Source organism: Dermochelys coriacea, chromosome 25 (genome assembly GCF_009764565.3).
Source record: "Dermochelys coriacea isolate rDerCor1 chromosome 25, rDerCor1.pri.v4, whole genome shotgun sequence".
NCBI lineage: Eukaryota > Metazoa > Chordata > Testudines > Dermochelyidae > Dermochelys > Dermochelys coriacea.
The window spans coordinates 112,852-139,192 of NC_050092.1; the positions used below are offsets into that span (position 1 = coordinate 112,852).

The following is a 26,341-nucleotide window of genomic DNA, read 5'->3' on the forward strand; positions in this document are numbered from 1 at the left end:
TCCCAAACCTCCCCACCTTTAGCTGTAAGGCCCACATTTCTTTGACCAGGCCTTCCCTAACAAATACACAGCACCATATAGTTTAAAAAAAACAAAGCAAAACCAGACACTCCCTTGCACACGCTTCTCCCACTGGGGAGAGATGGGAGAACAAATAACACATGCTGTATGTTGAGCATGTTGTTCAATGCACGACTGGAAGGTGCCCAGATACTATGGTAATGAGAACCTATAGATTAGAACAGAGCTCAGCCAAGAGCTCTGCTCTGCCACGTGCACCCAGACTCAGCCCACGAACACTCAGGGAGAGTGGCCAGGCCCAGCTGTAGTGCTCCATGTTACACTCACAGCCCTCTTACCCGCTTTTCTCCAGCTTTCCTCTCCACAGAGCCAGTGGAGGGCTTGGAGCTGGGACACTTGTATTCTCACTGGTGCTTGTCACCTTCAGCGTGCTTGCCCTAGTCCTTTGTGATGGAGAATCCAGCTGGTTTGCACTTGCCTAGCAGGGCGTTCTGGTCCTTGCAGAGGAGCAGCAGATATCTGTCACTCAGCACTCAGCACTTGGCAGCACAAATGGGAATGACTGAGAGAGCAGGCCAGCAATCAACTGGCTCATCTTGGAGCTGAAGGGCAGCTTTTGTCCACCCACTCACTGACCCTGGGAGACTGATTGCTTCAACGCCTTCATGGCAACAAGTTAAAATTATGCTGGGGACTAAGGTTAATAATTCATCCAATTCACTGTGCAGCAGCCGGAATAAACCATGTGACAAAGGGCTCTTTGGCTGTAAATCCTCATTTAAAGGCCCATCCATACTCAGGGCTGCCCGAGTTCATTCACTTGCTGTCTGGCTCACCCCAACTGTGGGTGCAGATTGCATAGCTAGACACTTGTTTTCTTCCTCTAATGCTCTCCTTTTGCTCCTTAAGCCCAGGCCGTGTACTTGGGGTATCACCAAAACAGGCACAAGCAAATTAGGGGAAAGTTCCCTCAGCTGGAGTGTGCGTTTCCTGTAGCCCTGTGACTTGAACCTATCTGGTCTCTCAAGACAAGCTGTTTGACTGGGTCACTGCCTGGCTGGGAGCCCTCCAAGGGCACTAGAGACAGCGGAGTTGGTAGGAGTGCTCAGCCTCGCTCCTCAGCCGGCCCTTAGCTTGGAAAACAAAAGGTCTGTGAGGTGCTGGGAGTGTGGGAATGATGGCTCTGGAGCACAGGGTTTGGGGTGCCCAGCATGGCTCCTCGCATTGTAGGAGACTTTAGGCAAAAACAGCACAACGCCTGACAGCCACCTCCTCTGTCATGGGGCGTGGGAGGGTATTGGTTCAACCCTGCTATGCCTTATGGGGTTCTTACCTGAGCTGTCAGCAGCAAATCCTGGTCTGTTCAATGGGACATCCACTGAAAACTGCATCCCAATCCTTCCTAGCCTGCTCCCATGACCCTGCAGGGGAGCAGCTGGAATGGCTCTTGCTCCTCCTTTCCTGTTTCTCCCTAAGAGATGGTTGCCAGCCAGTGGGGATATTACTGGCAGCAACCCGGCAGGGCAGAGACAGAGCTGCTACTCAGAGTGTTCCTGGCCAGCACAGGTGGCAGGGGCAGGACGGAAGGTGGGGCACGGAATGGCACTGGAATAAATTGCCCAAGGAGGTTGTGGAATCTCCATCACTGGGGATTTTTAAGAGTAGATTAGATAAACACCTGTCAGGGATGGTCTAGATAATACTCAGTCCTGCCATGAGTGCAGCGGACTGGACTAGATGACCTCTCGAGGTCTCTTCCAGTCCTATGATTCTATGGTGGCCCTGAACCTGTGTGCCAGCATGCTGTAGGGGCACTGTTGCTGGAGGGGGTCTCTCCCTCTAGCGGAATGGCTGACTGTTCCTCCTGTGTCTCTCATCCATGTGGTGTCCATGAGGAGTGTTCCTCGGCCATTCTGCAGGGCCTTGTGCACACTGAGCGCTAATCAGCCCCTAGTTCCGTCAGCTGCAATTCCCATTGGGTTGTAGAAGGAAGACACCATATCCAGCAGAGCCGGGCTCTAGCTCAAGGGGACTATTTGACTTTTTACAGGTCTTTTGGAGGAGCCTTAGGGTGGAGGTCCTGGCTTTTTGAGTTCATTAAGCATCCCATGGCACTTCCTTCCTGCCCCCCAGAGTCAGGGTCTTTGCTGTGGTATCTAACCAGGGCAAGGCCACGATCTCTGCGTAAATGCCCCTGCAGTTTAGTAGGGTATGATCTCTCCACTTCCTGCCCTAACATGTTGTGTCATGACTGTGAATTGTGAAACACGTTCGGGGGTGCTGTGATGCCTACACTGTATGTGCAGCCATTTGTGTATCACTTTAAATGAGTAAAGAGCCTTGGGACACTGCTGAGGCAAGGCATTCTGGGGATGGGAGATGATATCTCTCTCAGCTCAGATCATGTCCTGCGCTCTCCATCGGTGCATGTTTTAACAAAGAGCGTTTTGGCAGCAGACTCGTGTACATGAGCTCTCCACGTGGTGTCTGCTATTCCTGCATTAACATGCTGGGATATTTTTATATATGAAGATAAAGACCTGGACTGCATCCTACATTCAAACAATACTCACCAAACACTGTATCACATTATTGGATCAATGTCTGCTGGAGCTAAAAGCCAAGTCCCTAGGTGCCTGTTAGATCAAAGCATGGGAGACTGTTTTTTCTTTCACGGACAACTTTATTCTTCTTACTCTCGAGCTTGGTCTGGGGTTTCCATATGCAACTGGCACCAGCTAGAGAGCTGTGATGCAGACCAAATGCTACAGGGTTTTATCAGCAGCAGTCTCCATTGGCAGGACTTGAGTTCATGTCTCACCCAGATTTCCAGAGAAGTTCTCTGTTGTGGTGAAACTCAAGCCAGCAATCACTGACACAATCCAGTGGCTGGAAGATGAAACTAAAATCAGGAGCGCACACAGGGAGGGTAACTAACCATTGGCACAACTCACCTAGGAATGTGGTGGATTCTCGAAGTTAAGACTGAATATTTCTTATATCCCACTCAGCCAGAAGTTATTGTGCTTGATACAGCAATTGTTGGCTGAGTCTATGGCCTGGTTATGCAGGAAGTCAGACTTTAGGGCAAGAATTCTGACCTGCCAAAGATCACAAAGGTCTTTCCTGCCCTTAAAATCCTTGAATCTGTGTTAGGTGTTCTTCCCACGCTCTCTTGCAGTCCCATCCCAAGGAGCAGCCTTGCAGAGCAGGTGAGCCACATTATAAGTATGCTGAGCTGCTGTTCTGCTTTGGATCCCCAGTTCCCACCCAACATTACCACTTGGTCCAACCTGCCTCGGGGTTTCCTATATGCATTGTGTCACAAGGATGGAAGGATCCGTTCCCCTTTCTCAGCCTTTACTAGAATGTAATATCTGCCTTTCAGTAAAGCACCAAGGGAGGAGGGGGGTTATGCCCCCAAGATCAGTGTAGAAAGGGGATCCTACCTGGGTGAATCTTGTCCCTCCATGTGGCAGGGAGACGGGTATTATCAGCCTCCTCTACTGCTGGACATGAGCAGTAGTGTGGGTTGGGTGCCTCTGCGTTCCCTCAATTAATAGAGCCCAGGCAGTGGCTGAATTCACTTGCAGACCTGCTATGCACCAGGGAGCTGTGTGCAGAGCTGCAAGTGTACAGGGGCCAATGGAAAAGCACAGAACCTCTGTGTGGCCTTGTGCTTCTGGAGGAACCTGCAGCATTGCATTGCTGGAAGTCAGTTTGCCCCTTTGAACGGCCAAGTCGAGCACTTGTGTTCTGCAGTGCACTTGAGCAGTGTGACAGGTCTATTCCTGGGTCACAGGCTTCCCTCCAGCGTACTCTGGGGTAGATCAGCCAATGTCATGTCCTTGGCAGGTCATTGTTTGGGAAGGGTGACTACAGTTTCCTGTGTCTGTTCCCTCCTGCTGGGACTGCCTCACACAAATTCTTATCCTTCAGAGTTCAGTTTCTGCTCCAGGTGTCTGCACTGACTTTCCTCATCTGGCTGTATTTGTGACTGGATCCCATTGTCTGAATGAAAACAGTGCACTGGCATCTTCCAGAACTAGAGGGAGAGAGAAAACCATGAAAGCAAAGGGTAGGTCCAAACTCCAGGGAGAATCATGCGCTTTAGGGGGAAGCTTTGCTGTGCTGTAAGCTCGAGCTACAAAATAAGCTGAAAACCTTGTGTGAAAGAAAACTCCTCCTCTCCTAGCTTGAAGCCGTATGTGGCCCTCCCAGCTGGAATACTATTGGCCCCATCCTCATTGGCCAAAACCCTTCTTCCTTTATGGGAAGCACATTTCTTTGTTCTAACCAAAAGCCAAGGAGACAAGTTACGAAATACATCATCTACAGAAACTATTTTCGTCTGACTCATGCTTCATCCTGACTCCCAATGGACCTGGACATTGGGTATTGTTCTCTTCAAGTGCCCACATCCAGTGTCGTATGCATACCTCCATCACTGTCTTATGTTTAGCTTAATAACTTGAGCCACCACATCCTTGAAGAGAAAAGTCTGGCAGCCCGCAAACTGTTCCAGACCCCAGGGGATGAGACACAGGAAAACAGGAAGCCAATCCCAAACCCAAGGCCCCGGACTGTCGAGAACTCCAGGAGAACCATAACTGGGAGGAAAGACATTGAAGAATGACCCGAGGCCAAGAAGGGACCTGGGGGTTTGGGAAGAGAGGGCTGGGGGGGTCGGCGAAATAGGGAGCAGTGTTACGAGTGTGGGAATTGGGGCATATGGCAGCCCAGTGCCCCAACAGGGAAGAGCCTATGCAATGTAATCTGAGGGATCACAGGGAGCAATGTGGCCTAACTGGCCTGGTAGGGGGTCGCAGTGACCTCACATGGGTATACAAGATCAGTAAAAATGAATGGAATCAAAATCATAGCATTAGTAGATTCCGAGAGTGCTGTCATGCTGGTCTTGGGGAAGTTAGTGGGGCAAGACCAACTAACTCAGGCCAAAAACACAGGGGTAATGTGCATTCATGGCACCATAAATTTCTACCCCACAATCCCGGTACGGATTGAGATCCAGGGAAATACTACCAGGCTCCCCTACCTTGTCTTAATTGGTAGGGACTTCCCCAGATTTGAGAACTTACTCCCCCCAGTAGAGCCGGGGGAGGGTAGCAACCCCCAGGCTGAGACAGAGGCACCTACAGATAGCCTCACCCCAATGTTTGCCGAATTTGCCCCAGAGTTATTCTCATCCCCTGGAAAACCCCGAAAGTCTAGGTGGGAAAGGAGGGCAGATAAAAGATTAGGGACCAGGATTTTAACAGAGAACCAGAAAACCTCCTTTGTTGGTAGGTGAAGCCATTCAGGAGGCCAGGAGATCATTCAGGCCAGTGAGGACTCGGAGGCAGTTCCTAGCCCAAGTAGGGGCAACCCAGGGGGCGGAGTAGAAACAGCCTCCTGGAAATTAGGTCAGATTGGTACCGCAAGTGGGAATTTTGGGCAGGACCAAGCCAAAGACCCGCTATATGCAAATGTGAGGGAGGAGGTAGTGGAAGTCAATGGTTTACCCGTGGAAGGAAAGACCAAAGGCCCAAGGCCATATTATGTGCTCAAACATGATCTGTTGTACAGGATAGCGGAAATACGAGGAGAAGAAGTAGAGCAACTGTTAGTCCCACAGAAACACTCAAGGGCAGTACTAGAGTTAAGTCACAGTCATCTATTTGGGGGACATCTAGGAGTAGACAAGACACTGGAAAGAGTCCTAAGAAGGTTTTATTGGCCAGGAATACATGCAGAGGTCCAGCGCTATTGTGCCTTCTGCCCTGAATGCCAGCTGCATAGCCCCCAATCGCATTTGTGGGTCCCATTAGTATCTTTGTCTATTATTGAAGTCCCTTTCAAGAGGATAGCAATGTACATAGTGGACCCATGGGAAAGATTGTCCTGGGGCCACCGAAACGTACTAGTCATCCTTGACTACGCCGCACGGTATCCAGAAGCCATTCCTTTAAGAAACCCCACATCCAAGGCAATAGCAAAAGAACTACTCCAGGTTTTTGCTAGATTGGGTATCCCTAAGGAGATATTGACAGACCAAGGAACCATGTCAAAATTAATGAAAGACTTATGTACCCTACTCTGCATCCAGGCCATATAAATCTCAGTCTACCATCCACAAACAGATGGACTGGTCAAGTGGTTTAACCGTACCCTTCAAAGTATGATCTGGAAGGTGGTAGCACAGGACGGAAAAGACTGGGATACCCTTCTACCATATCTAATGTTTGCTATATGGGAAGTCCCCCAGGCATCCACTGGTTTCTTTCCCTTTGAACTACTATACAGACGCCACTCATGCGGAATATTAGATATTGCCAAGGAAGATTGGGAAGAACAACCCAACTCAGGAAAGAATGTCATTGAGCACATGACACAGATGAGAGAGCGAATAACTCCTATAGTATGAGAACATTTAGAAAAAGCACAAGAGGCCCAGTGAACATATTACAACCGTTGGGCAAAAGTACGGAGATTTCAGCTGGGGGAACGGGTAATGGTGCTAGTATTAACAGCAGAAAGCAAACTCTTAGCCAGCTGGCATGGACCATATGAGATAGTGGAAGCCATTGGGGAGGAGGACTATAAGGTCAGACAACCAGACTGCCGAAGGCCCAGAGCAAATCTACCACATCAACTTACTGAAGCCCTGACGTGACCGAGAGACGTGCCTGGTCATTTGGGGAGCCCAGACAGATGACCCACAGGGACAGGTGAAGATATCTTCTGAGTTAACTCCAGAACAATGAACAGAGGTCATTGATAGATCCAACAGAACCAGGACGTGTTCTGTACACAGCCAGGCCGTACAACACTGATCCAACATCATATTGTCACCAGTCCCAGAGTAAGGGTGACGATAAGACCGTACCAAATATCGGAAGCTAAAAGGGAAGAAATTAGGACAGAAGTGAAGAAGATGCTGGAACTTGGGGTTATTGAAGAATCCCACAGCCAGTGGTCCAGCCCTATCGTCCTAATCCCCAAGCCTGACGGCACCCTAAGGTTTAGCAACGACTTCCGGAAGTTGAATGAAGTATTACAATTCGATGCCTATCCAATACCACGCATTGACAAGCTCATTGATCAGTTAGGCAAGGCCCGATACCTAACCACTCTAGACCTGACCAAAGGATATTGGCAAATTCCCCTGGCCGAGAATGCCAAGGAAAAGACTGCCTTCTCTCCACCCGATGGCCTGTTCCAATACACTGTCTTCCCGTTCGGACTCCATTGGGCCCCTGCAACATTCCAACGACTTATGGACAAATTGCTGTGACCCCATGCCAAGTATACCACCACCTATCTAGATGACACAGTCATCCATAGCCCTGATGGGGAAACGCACCTTGGAAAAATAGAAGCGGTGCTAGACGCCCTGCGGAAGACTGGCCTCACTGCCAACCCTCTCAAATGCGTGATAGGACTAGTTGAGGCCAGATACCTTGGGTATGTAGTAGGAAGAGGTTTGGTGAAACCCCAATGGAACAAAGTGGAGGCAATACAAGGTCGGCCTCAGCCAGTTCTCAAAAAGCAGGTGAGAGCATTTTTAGGGATAGTAGGATACTATCAGAGATTCATCCCTCATTTCGCCACAAGAGCAGGGCCATTGATGGATTTGATAAAGGCTCAAGGCCCTGAGATAGTAGAAAGAAAAGGAGTACTTGTGGCACCTTAGAGACCAACAAATTTATTTGAGCATAAGCTTTCGTGAGCTACAGCTCACTTCATTGGATGCATTTGGTGGAAAATACAGTGGGGCGATTTATATAAACACACAGAGAACATGAAACAATGGGTTTTATCATACACACTGTAAGGAGAGTGATCACTTAAGATGAGCCATCACCAGCAGCAGGGGGGGAAAGGAGGAAAACCTTTCATGGTGACACGGCTGCTACTCTGAAACCTGTCATTATGCGAGATAGTAAAGTGGACTGATGTAGCAGAAGGAGCATTTGCAGATTTAAGGACAGCCCTTTGCTGCCATCCAGTACTCATAGCCCCAGACTTCAAGAAGGAATTCATCCTACAAAAAGATGCCTCAGAGGTAGGGCTAGGAGCCATCCTTTCGCAGATGGTAGGGGAGGAGGAACACCTGATCTTGCACTTCAGCTGGAAACTCCTCCCCAGGGAACAGAAGTACGTCGTTGTTGAAAAGGAATGTCTGGTGGAAAAATGGGCTATGGAGACTGTCCGCTACTACCTACTGGGGCGGCGGTTTACCCTCGTGACACACCACGCCCCACTCCAGTGGATGCACAGAAACAAGGAGAAGAACGCAAGAGTGACTAGGTGGTTCCTATCCCTGCAGCCCTTCCATTTCCGGGTACAGTATAGGGCCGGAAACCAACATGGCAACACTGATGGCCTATCATGACAGCACTCTCTCTCGTCCGAAGTAGCCCAACCCCCATGGTGTTGAGCGGGGGGGGCGGGGGGTGATATGTAGCTCCCACCCTGGGCCTCTCACAAATAGTTACCAGCATTGTGATACAGCATGGCCAGAGGGCAGCAGGAGAGTGTTAGAAGGGAGCCTTATTCCCTGTAGAGAGAAGAAAGTTTGCTATAGATTAATTAAAGCACCTGAAGGCAATTAAAAAGAAAAGGAGTACTTGTGGCACCTTAGAGACTAACAAATGTATTAGAGCATAAGCTTTCGTGAGCTACAGGTCACTTCATCGGATGCATACAGTAGAAAATATAGTGGGGAGATTTTATATACACAGAGAACATGAAACAATGGGTGTTACCATACAGACTGTAACAAGAGTGATCAAGAAAGGTGAGCAGGAGAGCGGGGCTGGGGAGGGAGACCTTTTGTAGTGATAATCAAGGTGGGCCATTTCCAGCAGTTTACAAGAACAGTAGGAGGGGAAATAAGGGGAAATAGTTTTACTTTGTGTAATGACCCATCCACTCCCAGTCTTTATTCAAGCCGAAGTTTATTGTATCCAGTTTGCAAATTAATTCCAATTCAGCAGTCTCTCGTTGGAGTCTGTTTTTGAAGTTTTTTTGTTGAAGAATTTGCCACTTTTAGGTCTGTAATCGAGTGATCAAAGAGATTGAAGTGTTCTCCGACTGGTTTTTGAATGTTATAATTCTTGATGTCTGATTTGTGTCCATTTATTCTTTTACGTAGAGACTGTCCAATGAAACCAATTAGAGCACTTGAAGCCAGTCACCTGATAAACCCCCCCTGCTTCAATCAGACAAGGGAAGGAGTTGAAGTAGAGTGGATTGGTGTTGGAGTAGAGAGCAGTTTGGAGGAGTTGAAGCAGAGTGGATTGGTGTTGGAGCAGAGAGCAGTTTGGAGGGAAGCAGAGGAGAGTTTGGAGAAGTGCTGCAGAGGGCTAAAAAGACCAAGACCCTACGTAAAGAGACACCTGGTTTGTGCAGAGGGAGGGCAGGAAACCCCATAAGCTGAAGGGAAGGAGAGGAAAGTAGCGCAGAGGAAGGAATTGCTAGTTCAAGCAGTTTACCGCTATGCCTAGGGCCCCTGGGCTGGGACCCAGAGTAGAGGGTGGGCCCGGATCCCTCCCTCTCTACTCCCCTCCTCTAGGACATTAGTGGGGCAGTTAATACTCCAGTTCAAGGGTGAGAAATGGTGCCCTGAACCCTCCCCAAGAAGAGAAAGCATGAGACCCATCAAAGTAGTGCCGGCAATTTGCCACAGTACTTAAAGTACGGATATCCTTATCAAATAGAAAAAATGCATATTTCATTACATCACAACAACCTTAACTCTGATCCAATGGGCTTTTTATATTATTTTTATAATATTTATTTTAAAATTATTATTTTAAAATGATTTTAATGTAATGTTATTCATCTGACAGTAAATTTGTTTGGTAAAGTACTTAGAACCGTTATTGCTTGGGAACATTTGCTTTCTGTGTAATAATAGGAAAGTCTATAATTTATCAACTTGAATGTCTGTGGACACATGTTTAAAGGTAACCCATATATCATTAATGAGTGTGTGTGCTCATTCGTGTGTGTAATTTGTTTCTTTTGCAGCAAGCTGCTGTGTATGTTTATATTTTGCGGTTACTCATGAGAGGATGGTATTTATTTTGGGTTGGAGTTGAGGCTGCCGTGATGAAACATGCACTTCTTTCTGTAGAAATGAATGCATTTCTACTCTGGCTATGTAGATTTATGACAGTCTTAACTATTCATTTCCTTATGAGTTAGTTCTTGGGTTTTGTAACAGATGCAGGTAATTGGCAGGTGCAGGGACAGTCTCTAGAAATGAAAGAGCATCCTCCTGGCTGCATTATCTTACGGCCACCTGCCTGTGACCTCCTGGGAAGCCAGCCAGTCAGGAATCAGCCAGAGGTTGAGGTTCCTGGCAGTACCCTTCCTCACGAAAGAGGAGCTGTATTGAAAGGTGACATGGAACTGGCTGCACTGGCACTATGGCACCAGGGATTTCCCCCTGCCAGGAGATCTCCAGAAAGTCAGCTCAGGCAGCTTTAAGAATGATTTGCACCACAGCAGGGGCAGAAAGCAGCCTCAGTGGGATGGAGAAGCTGGCCCCTCATGTACAGTGCTGCCCCTGCTGCAGTGAATGACCGAAAATGTCCATTGACATTTATGAGAGTTCATGACTCCTATTGAGATTCGCTTGAACAGAACTGCCCACCATAATTATTCACAGCAAAAATCGCTGCCAACTTTGCTTAATTTCAAACAGTTTTTCTCACATATTCACTAATGCCCAAGTCTCCATGGAGATGCAACCCTGTGGAAAATGTGAAGGGGTCATGACAAGCCATCACTGAGCTAAAGGGAGACAAAGGCCCAGTGTCCAAACAGGGGAGTTGTGAATGGCTTGTGAAGCCCTGCAGGCACAGTCGTGCAGGGCGGAGCTTTTCTTTGGAAGGACTGTGTAAGGAGAGCCATTTGGGCTCAGGCTCGCTAGTCCTTGTGAAGAATGCCCTGGAGGGTCTGGGGCACGCACTGATCCACAGTTGCCTGGGTGACCTTTTTCCTGCATGGTGACAGGTCTGAGCAGCTGTCTCAGCATCTTTCTTGTACAGGAGCAGTTGGGTGGCGCTAAAAACACTTCCCTTTGTCTCCTCAAGCTGTAGGAACCTACCCAGTTCATTCCTCAGACTCCCTCCTTTCCTCTTCCGTAGAGCTGGTGACTTGGACCCATGACTCCAGACTCTATGATGCAATCTGTGAGGTTGTAATTAGCACAGAAAATGAGCTAGGAAGAGGAAACAGGACAGGATTTAATTTTCAATTGAACAGTGAGTCAGAGTGTACATCCAGCATGTGAAACCTTCTTGACTCCGAGGAAGAAAGAAACCCCAGGCCTGAATCCCCATTGATGTTAGCGGGAGCAGGAATGGGCTCTAAAGCATCTACAGCAAAAGACACTGTAACTTTGCTTAGTTACCATCTATTTCCTTCAGTCCCAGCCAGTGCTCACTGAGGTAGTGGGATTTCACCATATGGTCATAATGAGCCAGAGGTAGACAGAGACAGGAGAACATCAAAGCAGCATTAAAAGACCACTCAACAGGGGCAGCAGAGCTGGGGAGGGGACAAGCTAGTGCCACCTTAATGGAAATATTGGGGGGCTGATCTTTTGTCCCCCACCCCTTGTATCGCTCCCCCTCATGTTCTGGGAGCAAACATTCCCTGTAAACAGTGAGAGGGTGGGGGTAAGAGCTACTCCAGAGTGGCTGGAGTAGCCACCGCAGTGCCTGGGGTCGGACTGACGACCAGACAGGAACCAGGTTGTTCTGCTGCTGCCAGGAGCAGCTACCTCCAGCAGTCAGTCTGAGATGGAAACTGCTGAGAGCCCCCTTCCCAGCATGCCGCCAGCTGCCCCCCACCCTGTCCTAGTAGCTCCCCTCGCTCCCTATGTGGAACACCCACCCTGACACCCCAACCTTCCCTGCTCCCCATACAGAGTACCTGCTCTGCCACCCTCCTATCCCTGACACCCAAACCTCCCTCCACTCCCAATATGGAGTGTGATGCTACTCCCCCATAAGGCTTTATGGAAATATGCTTATGAATGTATATATGACATAACTAGAATATGTTTTATGCTACATATGCCATGTAACATATCTCTGTAAAGGTTATGATCTACTGAATCTATTAATCCTATTTGTATGCATGTATCATTTTTGTAGTCGAAGTTATGAATATTGGCTGTGTACTGGCTTGATTTTTAGTAACCTTTGTAAAGCTTCTTGAGAAACGAATGTGCAAATCAAGAAGCACTTAAGAGGCAATAGATCTTGGAATGCTCCAATCCACATAAGAAGTCTACTTGAGGATGTTCAAGGTAGCATGTGACTCATGGCTGCTACCTGTAAAAAACTGAGTCATGTGTGGACATGTGACTTGCCCATGTGACTCCAAAACTCCATCTTGGAGCTGAACTTTGCGTAGGAGACAGTGGGGGGGGGGGGTCTCCACCCACAATAGAAAGTCTATTTAAACCCCTCCATTTTGTCAGCTGTCTAAAGAGAGAGCCTCTCCACCCCCAAGGATACCTGAAAGAAACTGGAACAAAGGACAGTAACTACAGGGGGTGTGAGTGATTGCTGGACCCAGACTAAAAGGAGACTAGTCTGTAAAAGGAAGCTTACTGAAACTGATGAGGTTTTATCTGTATACAGTTTTCTTAGACATAGACTTGTGTGTTCTATTTTATTTTGCTTGGTAATTCACTTTGTTCTGTCTGTTACTACTTGGAACCAGTTAAATCCTACTTTCTGTATTTAATAAAATCACTTTTTACTTATTAATTAACCCAAAGTATATATTAATATTTGTGGGCGGGGGGGAAACAGCTGTGCATATCTCTCTATCAGTGTTATAGAGAGCGAACAATTTATGAGTTTACACTGTATAAGCTTTATACAGGCTAAAACGGATTTATTTTGGGTTTGGACCCCGTTAGGAGTTGGGCATCTGAGTGTTAAAGGCAGGAACACTTCTTAGATTCATAGATACTAAGGTCAGAAGGGACCATTCTGATCATCTAGTCTGACCTCCTGCACAGCGCAGGCCACAGAATCTCACCCACCCACTCCTATGAAAAACCTCACCCATGTCTGAGCTATTGAAGTCTTTAAATCATGGTTCAAAGACTTCAAGGAGCAGAGAAGCCTCCCTCAAGTCAACCATGCCCCATGCTACAGAGGAAGGTGAAAAACGTCCAGGGCCTCTCCAATCTGCCCTGGAGGAAAATTCCTTCCCGACCCCAAATATGGCGATCAGCTAAACCCTGAGCATATGAGCAAGATTCACCAGCCAGATACCCAGGAAAGAATTTTCTATAGTAACTCAGATCCCATCCATCTAATATCCCATCTCAGGGGATTTGGCCTATTTACCCTGAATATTTAAAGATCAATTACTTACCAAAATCCCATTATCCCATCATACCATCTTCTCCATAAACTTATCGAGTAGAATCTTAAAACCAGATAGATCTTTTGCCCCCACTGCTTCCCTTGGAAGGTTATTCCAAAACTTCAGTCCTCTGATGGTTAAAAACCTTCGTCTGATTTCAAGTCTAAACTTCCTGGTGGCCAGTTTATACCCATTTGTTCTTGTGTCGACATTGGTGCTGAGCTGAAATAATTCCTCTCCCTCTCCTGTATTTATCCCTCTGATATATTTATAGAGAGCAATCATATCTCCCCTCAACCTTCTTTTAGTTAGGCTAAACAAGCCAAGCTCCTTAAGTCTCCTTTCATAAGACAAGTTTTCCATTCCTCGGATCATCCTAGTAGCCCTTCTCTGTACCTGCTCCAGTTTGAATTCATCCTTTTTCAACATGGGAGACCAGAACTGCACACAGTATTCTAGGTGAGGTCTCACCAGTGCCTTGTATAACGGTACTAAAGCCTCCTTATCCCTACCGGAAATGCCTCTCCTGATGCATTCCAAAACTGCATTAGCTTTTTTCACAGCCATATCACATTGGCAGCTCATAGTCATCCTATGATCAACCAATACTCCAAGGTCCTTCTCCTCTTCCGTTACTTCTAATTGATGCGTCCCCAACTTATAACTAAAATTCTTGTTATTAATCCCTAAATGCATAACCTTACACTTCTCACTATTAAATTTCATCCTATTACTATTACTCCAGTTTACAAGGTCATCCAGATCCTCCTGTATAATATCCCGATCCTTCTCCGAATTGGCAATACCTCCCAGCTTTGTATCATCTGCAAACTTTATTAGCACACTCCCACTTTTTGTGCCAAGGTCAGTAATAAAAAGATTAAATAACATTGGTCCCAAAATCGATCCCTGAGGAACTCCACTGGTAACCTCCCTCCAACCTGACAGTTCGCCTTTCAGTAGGCCGCCTTAACTTGCTTTTCAGTTAAGTCTGCAGCTTTGGGGCACATGGTTCAGACCCTGGGTCTGTGTTGGAGCAGATTGGTGTGTCTGGCTCAGCAAGACAGGGTGCTGGAGGCTCAAGCTGGCAGGGAAAGCAGTGGCAGAAGTAGTCTTGGCACATCAGTTGGCAGTCTCAAGGGGCTTTCTGTGATCCAACCCATCACACAGAGCACCTACCCTGCCCCCTCCTATCCCTAACAGGCCAACTTCCCCCCACTCCCCATACAGAGCAGCTATCCTGCCCCCTCCTATCCCTAACAGGCCAACTTCCCCCCACTCCCCATACAGAGCAGCTATCCTGCCCCCTCCTATCTCTAACATTCCAACCTCCCTTGCTCTCCATACAGAGCACCCGCCCTGCCCCTCCTATCTCTGACACCCTAACCTCCCCCCACTCCCCATATAGAGCACCCGCTCTGCCCCCTCCTATCCCCAACACCCAAACCTCCCCCCCCATACAGAGCACCTACCCTGCCCCCTCCTATCTCTATGTAACGATGCTGGTTCTGGTGGGACCCAACTGAGAGTGCCAATTCAGGACAAATTGCTTAAAGCAGGGCAGGTACAGCCCAACGCTGGGGTTTTTCCACCTCTAAGGCAAACCAAACCAGCCAAACAGGGAGGACTTTGGTTTTACCCCACTGGCTAACCACAAGTCACACAAGCAATTCCCTTTGACACTCTAGTTTCCCAGTATCACCACCAGTGCCACTCGTTATGGGGACAAATGGTTATGAAAACCAATGCCCCAGTAAAAGAAAAAAGGTTCTCTCGATCCCAAAGGACCAAGCCCCAGACCCAGGTCAATATACAAATTAGATCTTACCCACAAATCACACTGTTGCCAATCCTTTAGAATCTAAAATCTAAAGGTTTATTCATAAAAGAAAAAAGATATAGATGAGAGCTAGAATTGGTTAAGTGGAATCAATTACATACAGTTCTTGGTTCAGGCTTGTAGCAGTGATGGAATAAACGGCAGGTTCAAATCAAGTCTCTGGAGTACATCCACAGCTGGGATGGGTCATTCATTCCTTTGTTTCGAGCTTCAGTTTTAGCAAAGTCCTTCCAGAAGTAAGAAGCAGGACTGAATATCAGATGGAGGAGCTGCAGCAGCTTTTTATATTTTCTTGACATGTGGTCTGTCTTTCTTCATTCCAAAGACAAGCTGTCCCTCACATGGCATGGAAAAACCTCAGAGTTCTGTCCATAGGCATGTCCCTTCATGCCTTGCTGAGTCACAAGGTGTGTCTGCCTTCTCTCAATGGGTCAATTGTGGACCATCAAGCAGGCTAGGCAGAATTGACACTAACTAGTCTGGGGTGTCACCCAGAAGCACAGCATGACGGTATACAGACGTTTGAAATACAGACGATATAGAGCCAATACTTATAACTTTAAATACAAAAATGATATATGCATACAGATAACATAATCATAACCAGCCAACCATAACCTTGTCTTAGACAGCTTATTTGACCCCCTTTATACAAGATTTGGTGCCATTACAGGACCTTGGTTGCAACAATGATCTATATGGTCCCAGATTATGTCAATAATGTCACACACTAACACCCCAACCTTCCCTGCTCCCCATACAGAGCACTTACCCTGCCCCTTCCTGTCCTGATACCCAAACCTCTAACCGCTCCCCAAACAGAGCACCCGCCCTGCCCCCTCCTATCCCTGTCATCCCAACCTTCCTCCGCTCCCCAAACAGAGCACCCACCCTGCCCACTCCTACATCTGACACCCTGTTGCCCATGCAGAGCAATCACCTGGGGATGGGAGGGCTATTTTGTGGCCCTGTTGAACTGGCTATGCACAGAGGAGGTAGAGGCTTATCCATCACCCTCCAAACCTGCCAGTGTGTAACATGAGTAATACAATTGTGTGACACGTGATCAGAATGCAGAACACTGGGGGTCTGGTTGCTCTGCCTCTCTCTAAGTGGATAACCTGTTGGAAGGACACTTTCACTCTGTTTTTTTAAAAGGATTCTAGAAAAACAGCCCTTTAAGTGGGTACTTGGCAGGGTTTGTACCTGGACTTTCAGCTCCACCACACAGTCCTCTACCACTTGAGCTAAAGATTAACCTCTGTATGGAACAGCCACTAGGAGAAATGTCAGCAGGTTACACAACCGTTTGCTAGACAGCAGTGGAGTTTTGGAGATCTGGAATCCTGGGTGGTTTAGTCATGGGGGTACAGACAAGAGAGGCAAGCACATAGATTTCAGAGTAGCAGCCGTGTTAGTCTGTATTCACAAAAAAGAAAAGGAGTACTTGTGGCACCTTAGAGATTAACAAATTTATTTGAGCATAAGCTTTCATGAGCTACAGCTCACTTCATCACCGAATGCATCCGATGAAGTGAGCTGTAGCTCACGAAAGCTTATGCTCAAATAAATTTGTTAGTCTCTAAAGCACCTAGATGGATCACATTCCAGAAGGCAGTGTGGCTGGATAGATGAGCTTTATGTTCGCCATATAAGAGACAGGAGGTCTACTCCCAGACCTTCCTGAAGTGACTTTGTGCAACCTCTCTGTTAACATATGTGTGAAGTAGAAGGAATGATACTTGACTGCCTCCCAAGATAGAGGTCTGAGGCTCTGAAGTGCACAGATATATAAACAGCCGGCAGAGGTAAGAGTTGAATTCATGGCTCCTGCTTCCAAGCTCAGTGCACTGTCCCCTAGACTACAGGGTACTTGGATAAGCTTGTTCTTTCTTCTCCATCGTGGACTGTCACCTGGTTTAGGCAGAAGAGCTGAGCTGCAGAACACTGCAAAGTCTGGTAAAGTTGAGAAACCTGGCTGCAGGGCAGCCATACATCAGGCCCTTTCTCTGGTTTGGTAAGAAGCAAGCGCACTATCCAGTGTTTGTCACATGTCAGGAAAACTTGGTGCAAAGATTGCCCTGTAGAGGATCAAGGAGAAGTTGGCCCTGTCTAGCCAGATGAGAGCTCCTGACAGTTGGCTGTGTAGACCAGACCTGGCTGCTCTCTGTTCAAACCACCATCCTGTCACTGCTTTTGGGTTTTGTAACTGTTTGCTTAACACTGTTTGCTTAACACTAATTACAAATCATCTCTAATCTGACAGATAATCTAGAGGAGCTATTATCACTCTGGGCACAAACTTCCTGCTGCTGCTGCTGCATGTACAGATAAAGTTCTCCTGAGAACTTGATATTGCAGCATTAATGATAAGCCCTCAGGCAGGGACTCTGCCTTTCTTTTCCCCTGGAGACACATGCACACCTGGGACAATGTATGAATATACAGTGCTAATTACCTGGGAACATATCATCCTTTGGGAGGGAGGGGCAGTTCATTTAATGCCCCTGGGGTTTTCAATGCCTTATTAAAGAAAAGGGGTTGTCTGTACTTTCTGTCTAGTCAGTGTCTTGTGTCCTGTTTATTCATTGTTTGCCTGTGTTTATGAGGGTCTTTCCAGCTGCAAAAAGAGAAAAAGCATTTAAAAAATTGGGACATTGAATTGTCAGCCCCCTGCCTGTGGCCTCACAAACATATTTTCCTGTTTATAAAGATGTTTTTCTCTCACATGTTTCAATGTGAGACCTGCACAGGGACTCCAGGACTGGGGTATTACCCCAACTCCTTGTTACTAGCTATCAGATTGATAGTGTCCTTTGCACAAAGAACAGGGCTGGGAAGGATAAGACCCAATGTTTCTGGTGTGCCCCGGGCCTATGTTCTCCCTCTCCATTTGCATGCCATGCACTGTGTTTGATTGGATTGTAAACTTTTTGGGGGGTGCCTTGGAGAATAGCTAAAACATTCTGGGAACTGTAAGGCAATAATAACCATCTCTTGGTTGAACCCTGCTGTGGTCTCTTGCAGATTCATAGCTTGGCCCCTGGGCAGAAAGCTGGGTGTGAGGGACAAGGTGAGATTGAACACTCCACCCAATCCTGTGCTGGAAACCTTCTATGCTACTCACAGCAAGGATCCAAAGGAGGTGAGTTCCTTCTCCCTCTCCCAGCCCCTTGTCTTGGGGCTCTTTCTTATCACTGTCTAGCTGGAATTTCATTGAACTAAACTTTCTGGCCAAAGTTCTCAAATTTGGCAGCATAAAGTTCAGCAACTCCATCTGTATTTAGAGCCTCAGCCAAGCAGCCATGTCCCCAGAGGTGCTGAGCATCTGTCTGACTGCAGTAGGAGCTGGGAGCACCAAGCACCTCTAAAAGTGTCATCAGAAGCAGCTCCCAGTTGCACACACAGGGACGATCGCTCTGGTGCATTCAACAGCTGGAGCTTAGGGGAGTTATGAGGAGGATGCCAGACTCTCTCTAGAACTCCAGGGGCAAGGGCGCTGCTACCCCAAAAAGAAAAATGTCTTGTTCTAATATCAACTCCTGTTCCTTGTTCATCTGTCTTTAAACATGGCCTCTTTGTGTGTATTTCTGCATTACTTGTCAAACACCCCATGACAAATCAGGATCTCTCAGACACTCTGACACTGTGCCAGTTACTGCAGCCCAGCTAGTTCAGCCTGCAGACTCCGCTCGACAGCTACTCTGCTCAGTGATGTCATGTGCTGCTGTGAAGCCTGTGAGTTTGGAATCATTCTTACTGGCAGGTACCACAAGCCAGTGTCCTGGGTATCATCATCACACCCAATATGGAGCTGTGGGATTTCTCTGCTGGAGATGAGGAGATGGTGACCTGGCAGGGCAATTTCTGGTGCTCTTGGCATGGGTTCTACTGCTGGGCAGAATTCTCCAACAGCTGGAGGTTCTAAGAGCAGTATCCAGAGTTCTAATTGTTCCTGCTCTCAAGGAGAGCATTGGAAGGGAGTTGAAACCTCATGCTTTGGGATTTAAATCTATCTATGAGGGATTAGCATGTGATCTGTGTAGAGTGCGATTATCCCACCCCGCCTGTTGTGGGGTTTCGTCCCCCTTCTTCAAGTATCTGGCCGCTCTTGGATGCAGGATACTGAACTAGATGAACCCGGGGTCTGATTCAATCTGGCAATTCCTATGAAAAAGCACACCACCCACATGGATGTGTTTCACCTCCTTGCACTATAGCATGATCTTCACCATGCCGCTGGTGCTCAGAGGGCTGAGCGACCAGGACAAAGTCATGCAACAATCCCGTGACAAAGTCCAGAACAGAATGCAGAACTCTTGACCCCCAACAACCTGGCCAGCCTTCCCCTGCTAGCAATGGGAAGTGCTGAGGTTTCATTTCAGATCCAGAATGACAAAGGCCCTTTGTAACAGATTGGGTCCAAAATAAACAGCCAGAGGAGAGCCTCAGAGGCATGGAGACCCTAAACAAGAAAAGAAACAGGAAAACAAAAGGTAAACAATGGGTGAAATCCTGGCTTTCCTGAAGTCAGCAACAAAACTCCCTTTGCCTTCAGTATGCCTGAATTCCCCCCAGTGTGGTTAAATGGCAGGACTCAAAAGGTTATCTGAGCCAAGAATGGAAATCCAGCCAATAGAACGGGATCAACTATGGCAGATGAAATATGTAGTGGAGAGTAGGAGTCTAAGAATGACTTTGAAAAGCAAATAGCTAAAGGTATAAATACGAATATGTTCGTTAGGTTTTCCTGAAGCAGAAAACCTGCAGGTGAATCAGTGGGTTCATGGGACCATGAGGGAGAAGGGCATCGCAGAGACGCTAATGGTGGCTTTGCATGTCAGGAAAGCATTAAACTGATGCCCTTGTTGCCCTTTGTGTGCCCTCTGACGTGGCAGGACTGCAGCGCAGAGCTCCCCAGTTCCTGGTAGAAGGGGTTGCTGACCAAGGAAACAGCTTGAGAGCACTGGCAGTCCAGGCCCTTTCAGAAAGGTGTCCTGATTTTTCATACCTGCTATCTAGTCATCTTACTTTTACCCCTCTGCAAGGTGGGAGATACCCTGAACAGCACAGCCAAGGGGCCCTGCCATAGTAGACAGCAGCAGCACCCACCCTCTGCCCATGGGCTTACTAGAGAAAGAGAGCCTACCACCTCACCACAGTTGAGTTTGGAGGTATGCTTGTCAGGTTATAAAGATGAAGTGCTGCCAGGGATTGAGGGGTGCTAGAAAGAGGTGCTGGAACAAATTAGTGAATTAGAAAGCAACAAGAGAAAGGTATAACATGGCCCAGAGGTTGGAAATTGAAGCTAGACAAATAGAAATAAGGCATACATTTTCAACAGAGGGTAATTAACCACTGGGTGATCTAGGTGTGGTGGATTCTCTATTACCTGAAGCCTTTAAACCAAGACTGGATGTATTTCTAAAAGATACACTTTAGCACAGACAGAGGTATGGGCTTAATGCTGAGGTTACAGAGTGAGGGTCTGTGGCTTGTATTAATGCAGGGGGTTGGACTAGGTCAGTGGTTTCAACTTTCTTTCATTTATGAACCCTACAAAATTTTGAATGAAGGTGCAGACCCCTTTGGAAATCTTAGACATAGTCTGTGATTCCCCAGGGGTCTGCAGAGCACAGGTTGAAAATCACTGGACTAGATGATCACAGCAGTCCTTCTAACCTTAAAATCTGTGAAGCTACGAGTCTGAACCCAGATTCCTTGGCTGTTTTCCAGGGGCAGCTGATCAGCTTATCCAAGCAGTGTGACTTGCCCGCCAGAAAGGTGGAGAGGTGGTTCCGATACCGGCGGAACCAGGACAAACCCAGCCTGACTACAAAGTTCTGTGAGGCCAGGTGAGTGCTATGGACAGAGGCCTTGGGTCACTTCAACCTTCCAGCAGGGTCTGAGCTCTACAGCCTGTGCACCGCCTCCCAGCATCGCCATGGTCCCAGCTGGAATGTGCCGTTCCTGCTGCTCCTCTGCTTCTCCTCCCCCTGTGCTGCCTCCCTACCCTAAATCAGAGGCCTCTCTTTTCCCTCCACCTTCAGCCCCTGGACTGTCTCCTTGGTCCTATCTCCTCCTATGCCTGCCCTCCTCATTCCTTCTGATCCCTACCTGCCCTTACATTCCTTACCTTTAAACAGGCTTGTTACCCAGGGTTTTCAGAACCCAAAGCAGGGGTAACTTAACTGTTTCAACCTTCCAAGGGGAGCAGTGGGGGCAAAAGGCATATCTGGCTTGAAGACTAAGCTTGATAAGTTTATAGAGGGGATGGTATGATGGGATAGCCTAATTTTGGCAATTAATTGATCTTTGATTATTAGTGGTAAATATGCCCAATGGCCTGTGATAGGATGTTAGATGGGGTGGGATCTGAGTTACTACAGAGAATGCTTTCCTGGGTGTCTTGCTGGTGAGTCTTGCCCACATGCCCAGGGTTTAGCTGATTGCCATATTTGGGGTCGGGAAGGAATTTTCCTCTAGGGCAGATTGGCAGAGGCCCTTGGGATTTTTCACCGTCCTCTGCAGCGTGGGACATGGGTCACTTGCTGGAGGATTCTCTGCACCTTGAAGTCTTTAAAACACGATTTGAGGACTTCTGTAGCTCCGACATAGGTTAGGGGTTTATTATAGGAATGGGTGGATGAGATTCTGTGACCTGCGTTTTGCAGGAGGTCAGACTAGACGATCATAATGGTTTCTTTTGACCTTAAAGTCTATGATTCTATGATTCTAGGTGGCCCCACCAGTTTACATCAGCAGATAATGTGGCCCAAAGAGCTCAGCTCCTGCATCCCTTTGTTTCAATGTGATTGGTCAGTGCTCAGCAATTGTAATTCCACCAACGCCCCTCTGAAACTGCTGTGTATAAATCAGCTCAATTACACAGATGACAAAGCTGAGGCACAGGGTGGTCAAGGCAAAAGCTGGGTTCCTCAGGTTTTGGGCGCCCAAGTTTAGACAGCAAAGATGTCTCAAGCTGGGCACGCAAAAATGTAAGTCCCCAAAATCAGAGGTTCTGGGCAACAACTGCTTCCACTGGCTTCACTGGAAGGAGGCTAGAGAGGGATTGTCACAGCACTGGTCTTGCATGTGATGCTTCTCATCCCGTGTCTGCATCAGTTGGTGACATTCTCTGAGGGTCAGACTAGATGATCAGAATGGTTCCTGGACATTGCTGACTCCATGAAACATTTTGTAGAAAACAGTTCTGCCTGGGTGCCCAGGAAGGGGAGCTAGAGGACCTAGTGGGCTGTTCCCATGTCTAACGTCTCTGATGCACTGACCAGTCTGAACATGTTCAGTGTACTTGCCCAGGGGCTGAGGCACTCCATACCCTTGGGTGCCCATCTCTTGCAGGCAGGGGCTGGGAGCTGAAGCTCTTGTACATAACACACTGGATCTCTACCACCACGCAGGGGCTGATGCCAAGCAGCAATTTCCATGCATAGGAGGAACAGAAAAATAAGGGATCAAAAATAAAGGAACAGATCCAGTGAAATCCCCATAGTCTCTGCTAATTCCATTCCACTGAGCCCAGCTGACATGCCAGGAGTCTCACACTGCTAAAAGGCTGCTTTGGCCAGGGATCACGGCTGCTGAGCGGGTGTGGTCCTTGCATATGTCAGGGTCAGAGAGAGGGAAAAGCCCTGGTTTGAAGCCTGTTGCTACTGGCATAAAAATATCCCAGTTCCCCTATAGTCATTCCCTCCTCCAATCCCAGAGATGTGTTAGACTGGGCTAGTTACCATATAGAGGAACAGGACTGTGGCAAGTGATAAGGAATTGGGATGGAGGTATCTTGACAAACACTTAGCACCTGAATATTTGGAATGAGGGAATTAAATGTACCTGTGTCACTGCAAGAAGTGGGGTGAAATCCTAGCTCTAATGACATCAATGGGAGTTTTGCCATGGACTTCACTGGGTCCAGGATTTCTCCCTGGGACTGGAACCCTGGAGAGATGGGTTGTATTTCCAGTGCTTATTCTCTGGGTGATCGTGGGCAAGGCATTTACCCACTCTTTGCCTCAGTTTCCCCATCTGTACAGTGGAGATGATACTTTCCTATCTCTTATGAGGTTGAGCAATTACTGTTGTAAAGTTCTTGGAGATCCTTGAATTGAAAGTGCTAGAGACATGCAAAGTACAACTATAATTTGTAGCATCTGGATGAGCATCTGATACCACCATGGCCCATGTGCCTTTGACAATGTCACTGTTTGAATGAATGTCTGGCTGACACTGGAGACAGAGTTGCAGCCTGACCTCTGATGGAGTTCTAACGTGCTTTGTTTTCTTTGTTTTAGCTGGAGGTTTACATTTTACTTCATTTCTTTCTTCACTGGACTTGCTGTTCTGTATGATGTGAGTATATAAGCATGCCCACTTGGGTCAGCTGAAATGGTAGATATTATAATTCAGACAAATATCCACTTGGACCTGAGTTTACACATCTTCCACAACTCACATCAGCCACTAGATGGTAAACATGTTTGGTCTTGAATAATCTCCAGCTTGGATGTGAAACGATCCCTAGCAGATTGTCAACCCCCGAACCACTCATTCCCCTCTGTAATCATTTAGTGATATAGAAGGATGTGCACAGACAACCTTAACTCTAACATCTCCTAACTTTTGAGTGCTTGACTTTGCAACCTTAATGTTATTTTCATGTGGTTTTTGTTGATGAAATGTCTTATGTTTCTAAAACCATATTGAGCCCCACATGGGTCAGCAGCAGGGTTAGGACTTCTAGATCCATAGCACACACCTCTGCCATGTGAGCTAATGGACAGGAGTAGTAGATCGTCAACCTCTACTTGGACTACACTAGCAGGGATGAGACACACACTTGGCCAGTGGGAGTCAGAGATATTTGCTGACAGCAGAAGAATGGTGAGACTCAGGAATCCTGGGTTCATTTTCACGTTCTAGAGGAGCGTGTCCTCTAGTGTTTACAGAGTCTTCTGCTTCCCTCCAGCCTGTGCCTGATCATAGAATCATAGAATCACAGAATATCAGGGAAGGGACCTCAGAAGCTCATCTAGTCCAACCCCCTGCTCAAAGCAGGACCAATCCCCAACTAAATAATCCCAGCAAGGGCTTTGTCAAGCCTGACCTTAAAAATTTTGAAGGAAGGAGATTCTATCACCTCCCTAAGTAACGCATTCCAGTGTTTCACCACCCTCCTGGTGAAAAAGTTTTTCCTAATATCCAACCTAAACTTCCCCCACTGCAACTTTAGACTATTACTCCTCGTTCTGTCATCTGCTACCACTGAGAACAGTCTAGATCCATCCTCTATGGAACCCCCTTTCAGGTAGTTGAAAGCAGCTATCAAATCCTCCTTCATTCTTCTCTTCTGCAGACTAAACAATCCCAGTTCCCTCAGCCTCTCCTCATAAGTCATGTGTTCCAGTCCCCTAATAATTTTTGTTGCCCTCAACTGGACGTTTTCCAATTTTTCACATCCTTCTTATAGTGTAGGGCCCAAAACTGGACACACTACTGCAGATGAGGCCTCACCAACGTCGAATAGAGGGGAACGATCACGTCCCTCTATCTGCTAGAACTGCCCCTACTTCTCCTTCCCAAAATGCCATTGGCCTTCTTGGCAACAAGGGCACACTGTTGACTCATATCCAACTTCTCATCCACTGTAACCCCTAGGTCCTTTTCTGCAGAACTGCTGCCTAGCCAGTCAGTCCCTAGTCTGTAGCGGTGTATGGTATTCTTCCGTCCTAAGTGCAGGACTCTGCATTTGTCCTTATTGAACCTCATCAGATTTCTTTTGGTCCAATCCTCTCATTTGTCTAGGTCCCGCTGTATCCCATCCCTACCCTCCAGCATATCTACCTCTCCTCCCAGTTTAGTGTCATCTGCAAACTTGCTGAGCGTGCAATCCACACCATCCTCCAGATCATTAATGAAGATATTGAACAAAACCGGCCCCAAGACCGACCCTTGGAGCACTCCACTTGATACCAGCTGCCAACTAGACATGGAGCCATTGATCACTACCCATTGAGCAGGACAATCTAGCCAGCTTTCTATCCACCTTATAGGCCATTCATCCAGCACATACTTCTTTAACTTACTGGCAAGAATACTGTGGGGGACTGTGTCAAAAGCTTTGCTAAAGTCAAGGAACAATACGTCCACTGCTTTCCCCTCATCCACAGAACCAGTTATCTCGTCATAGAAGGCAATTAGATTAGTCAGGCATGACTTGCACTTGGTGAATCCATGCTGACTCTTCCTGATCACTTTCCTCTCCTCTAAGTGCTTCAGAATAGGTTCATTGTTGACCTGCTCCATGATTTTTCCAGGGACTGAGGTGAGGCTGACTCGCCTGTAGTTCCCTGGATCCTCCTTCTTCCCATTTTAAAGATTAGCACCACATTAGCCTTTTTCCAGTCATCCGGGACCTCCCCCGATCGCCATGAGTTTTCAAAGATAATGGCCAGTGGCTCTGCAATCACAGTGACTCTGCAATCTGCCAACTCCTTTAGCACTCTCAGATGCAGCGCATCCAGCCCCATGGACTTGTACTCGTCCAGCTTTTCTAAATTGTCCCGAACCACTTCTTTCTCCACAGAGGGCTGGTCACCTCCTCCCCATGCTGTGCTACCCAGTGCAGTAGTCTGGGAGCTGACCTTGTTCATGAAGACAGAGGCAAAAAAAGCATTGAATACATTATATTTTTCCACATCCTTTGTCACTAGCTTTCCTCTCTCATTCAGTAAGGGGCCAACACTTTCCTTGACTTTCTTCTTGTTGCCAACATACCTGAAGAAACCCTTCTTATTACTCTTAACATCTCTTGCTAGCTGCAACTCCAGGTGTGATTTGGCCTTCCTGATTTCGACCCTGCATGCCAGAGCAATATTTTTATACTCTTCCCTGGTCATTTGTCCAATCTTCCACTTCTTGTAAGCTTCTTTTTTGTGTTTAAGATCAGCAACGATTTCACTGTTAAGCCAAGCTGGTCACCTGCCATATTTACTATTCTTTCTACACATCGGGATGGTTTGTCCCTGTAACCTCAATCAGGATTCTTTAAAATACAGT

General features: G+C 47.3%; 1 protein-coding gene across 1 annotated transcript in view; it reads left to right on the forward strand.

Annotated features, from left to right (window-relative positions):
• Positions 1 to 26,341, forward strand: part of LOC119848287 (ceramide synthase 2-like) — a 115,118-nt gene that overhangs the window by 40,637 nt on the left and 48,140 nt on the right. The window contains exons 3-5 of the mRNA XM_038383905.1: positions 18,293 to 18,410; positions 21,002 to 21,120; positions 23,578 to 23,635. Of these exons, the coding sequence (XP_038239833.1) occupies positions 18,293 to 18,410; positions 21,002 to 21,120; positions 23,578 to 23,635 (295 nt within the window). The remainder of the gene's footprint in view (positions 1 to 18,292; positions 18,411 to 21,001; positions 21,121 to 23,577; positions 23,636 to 26,341) is intronic.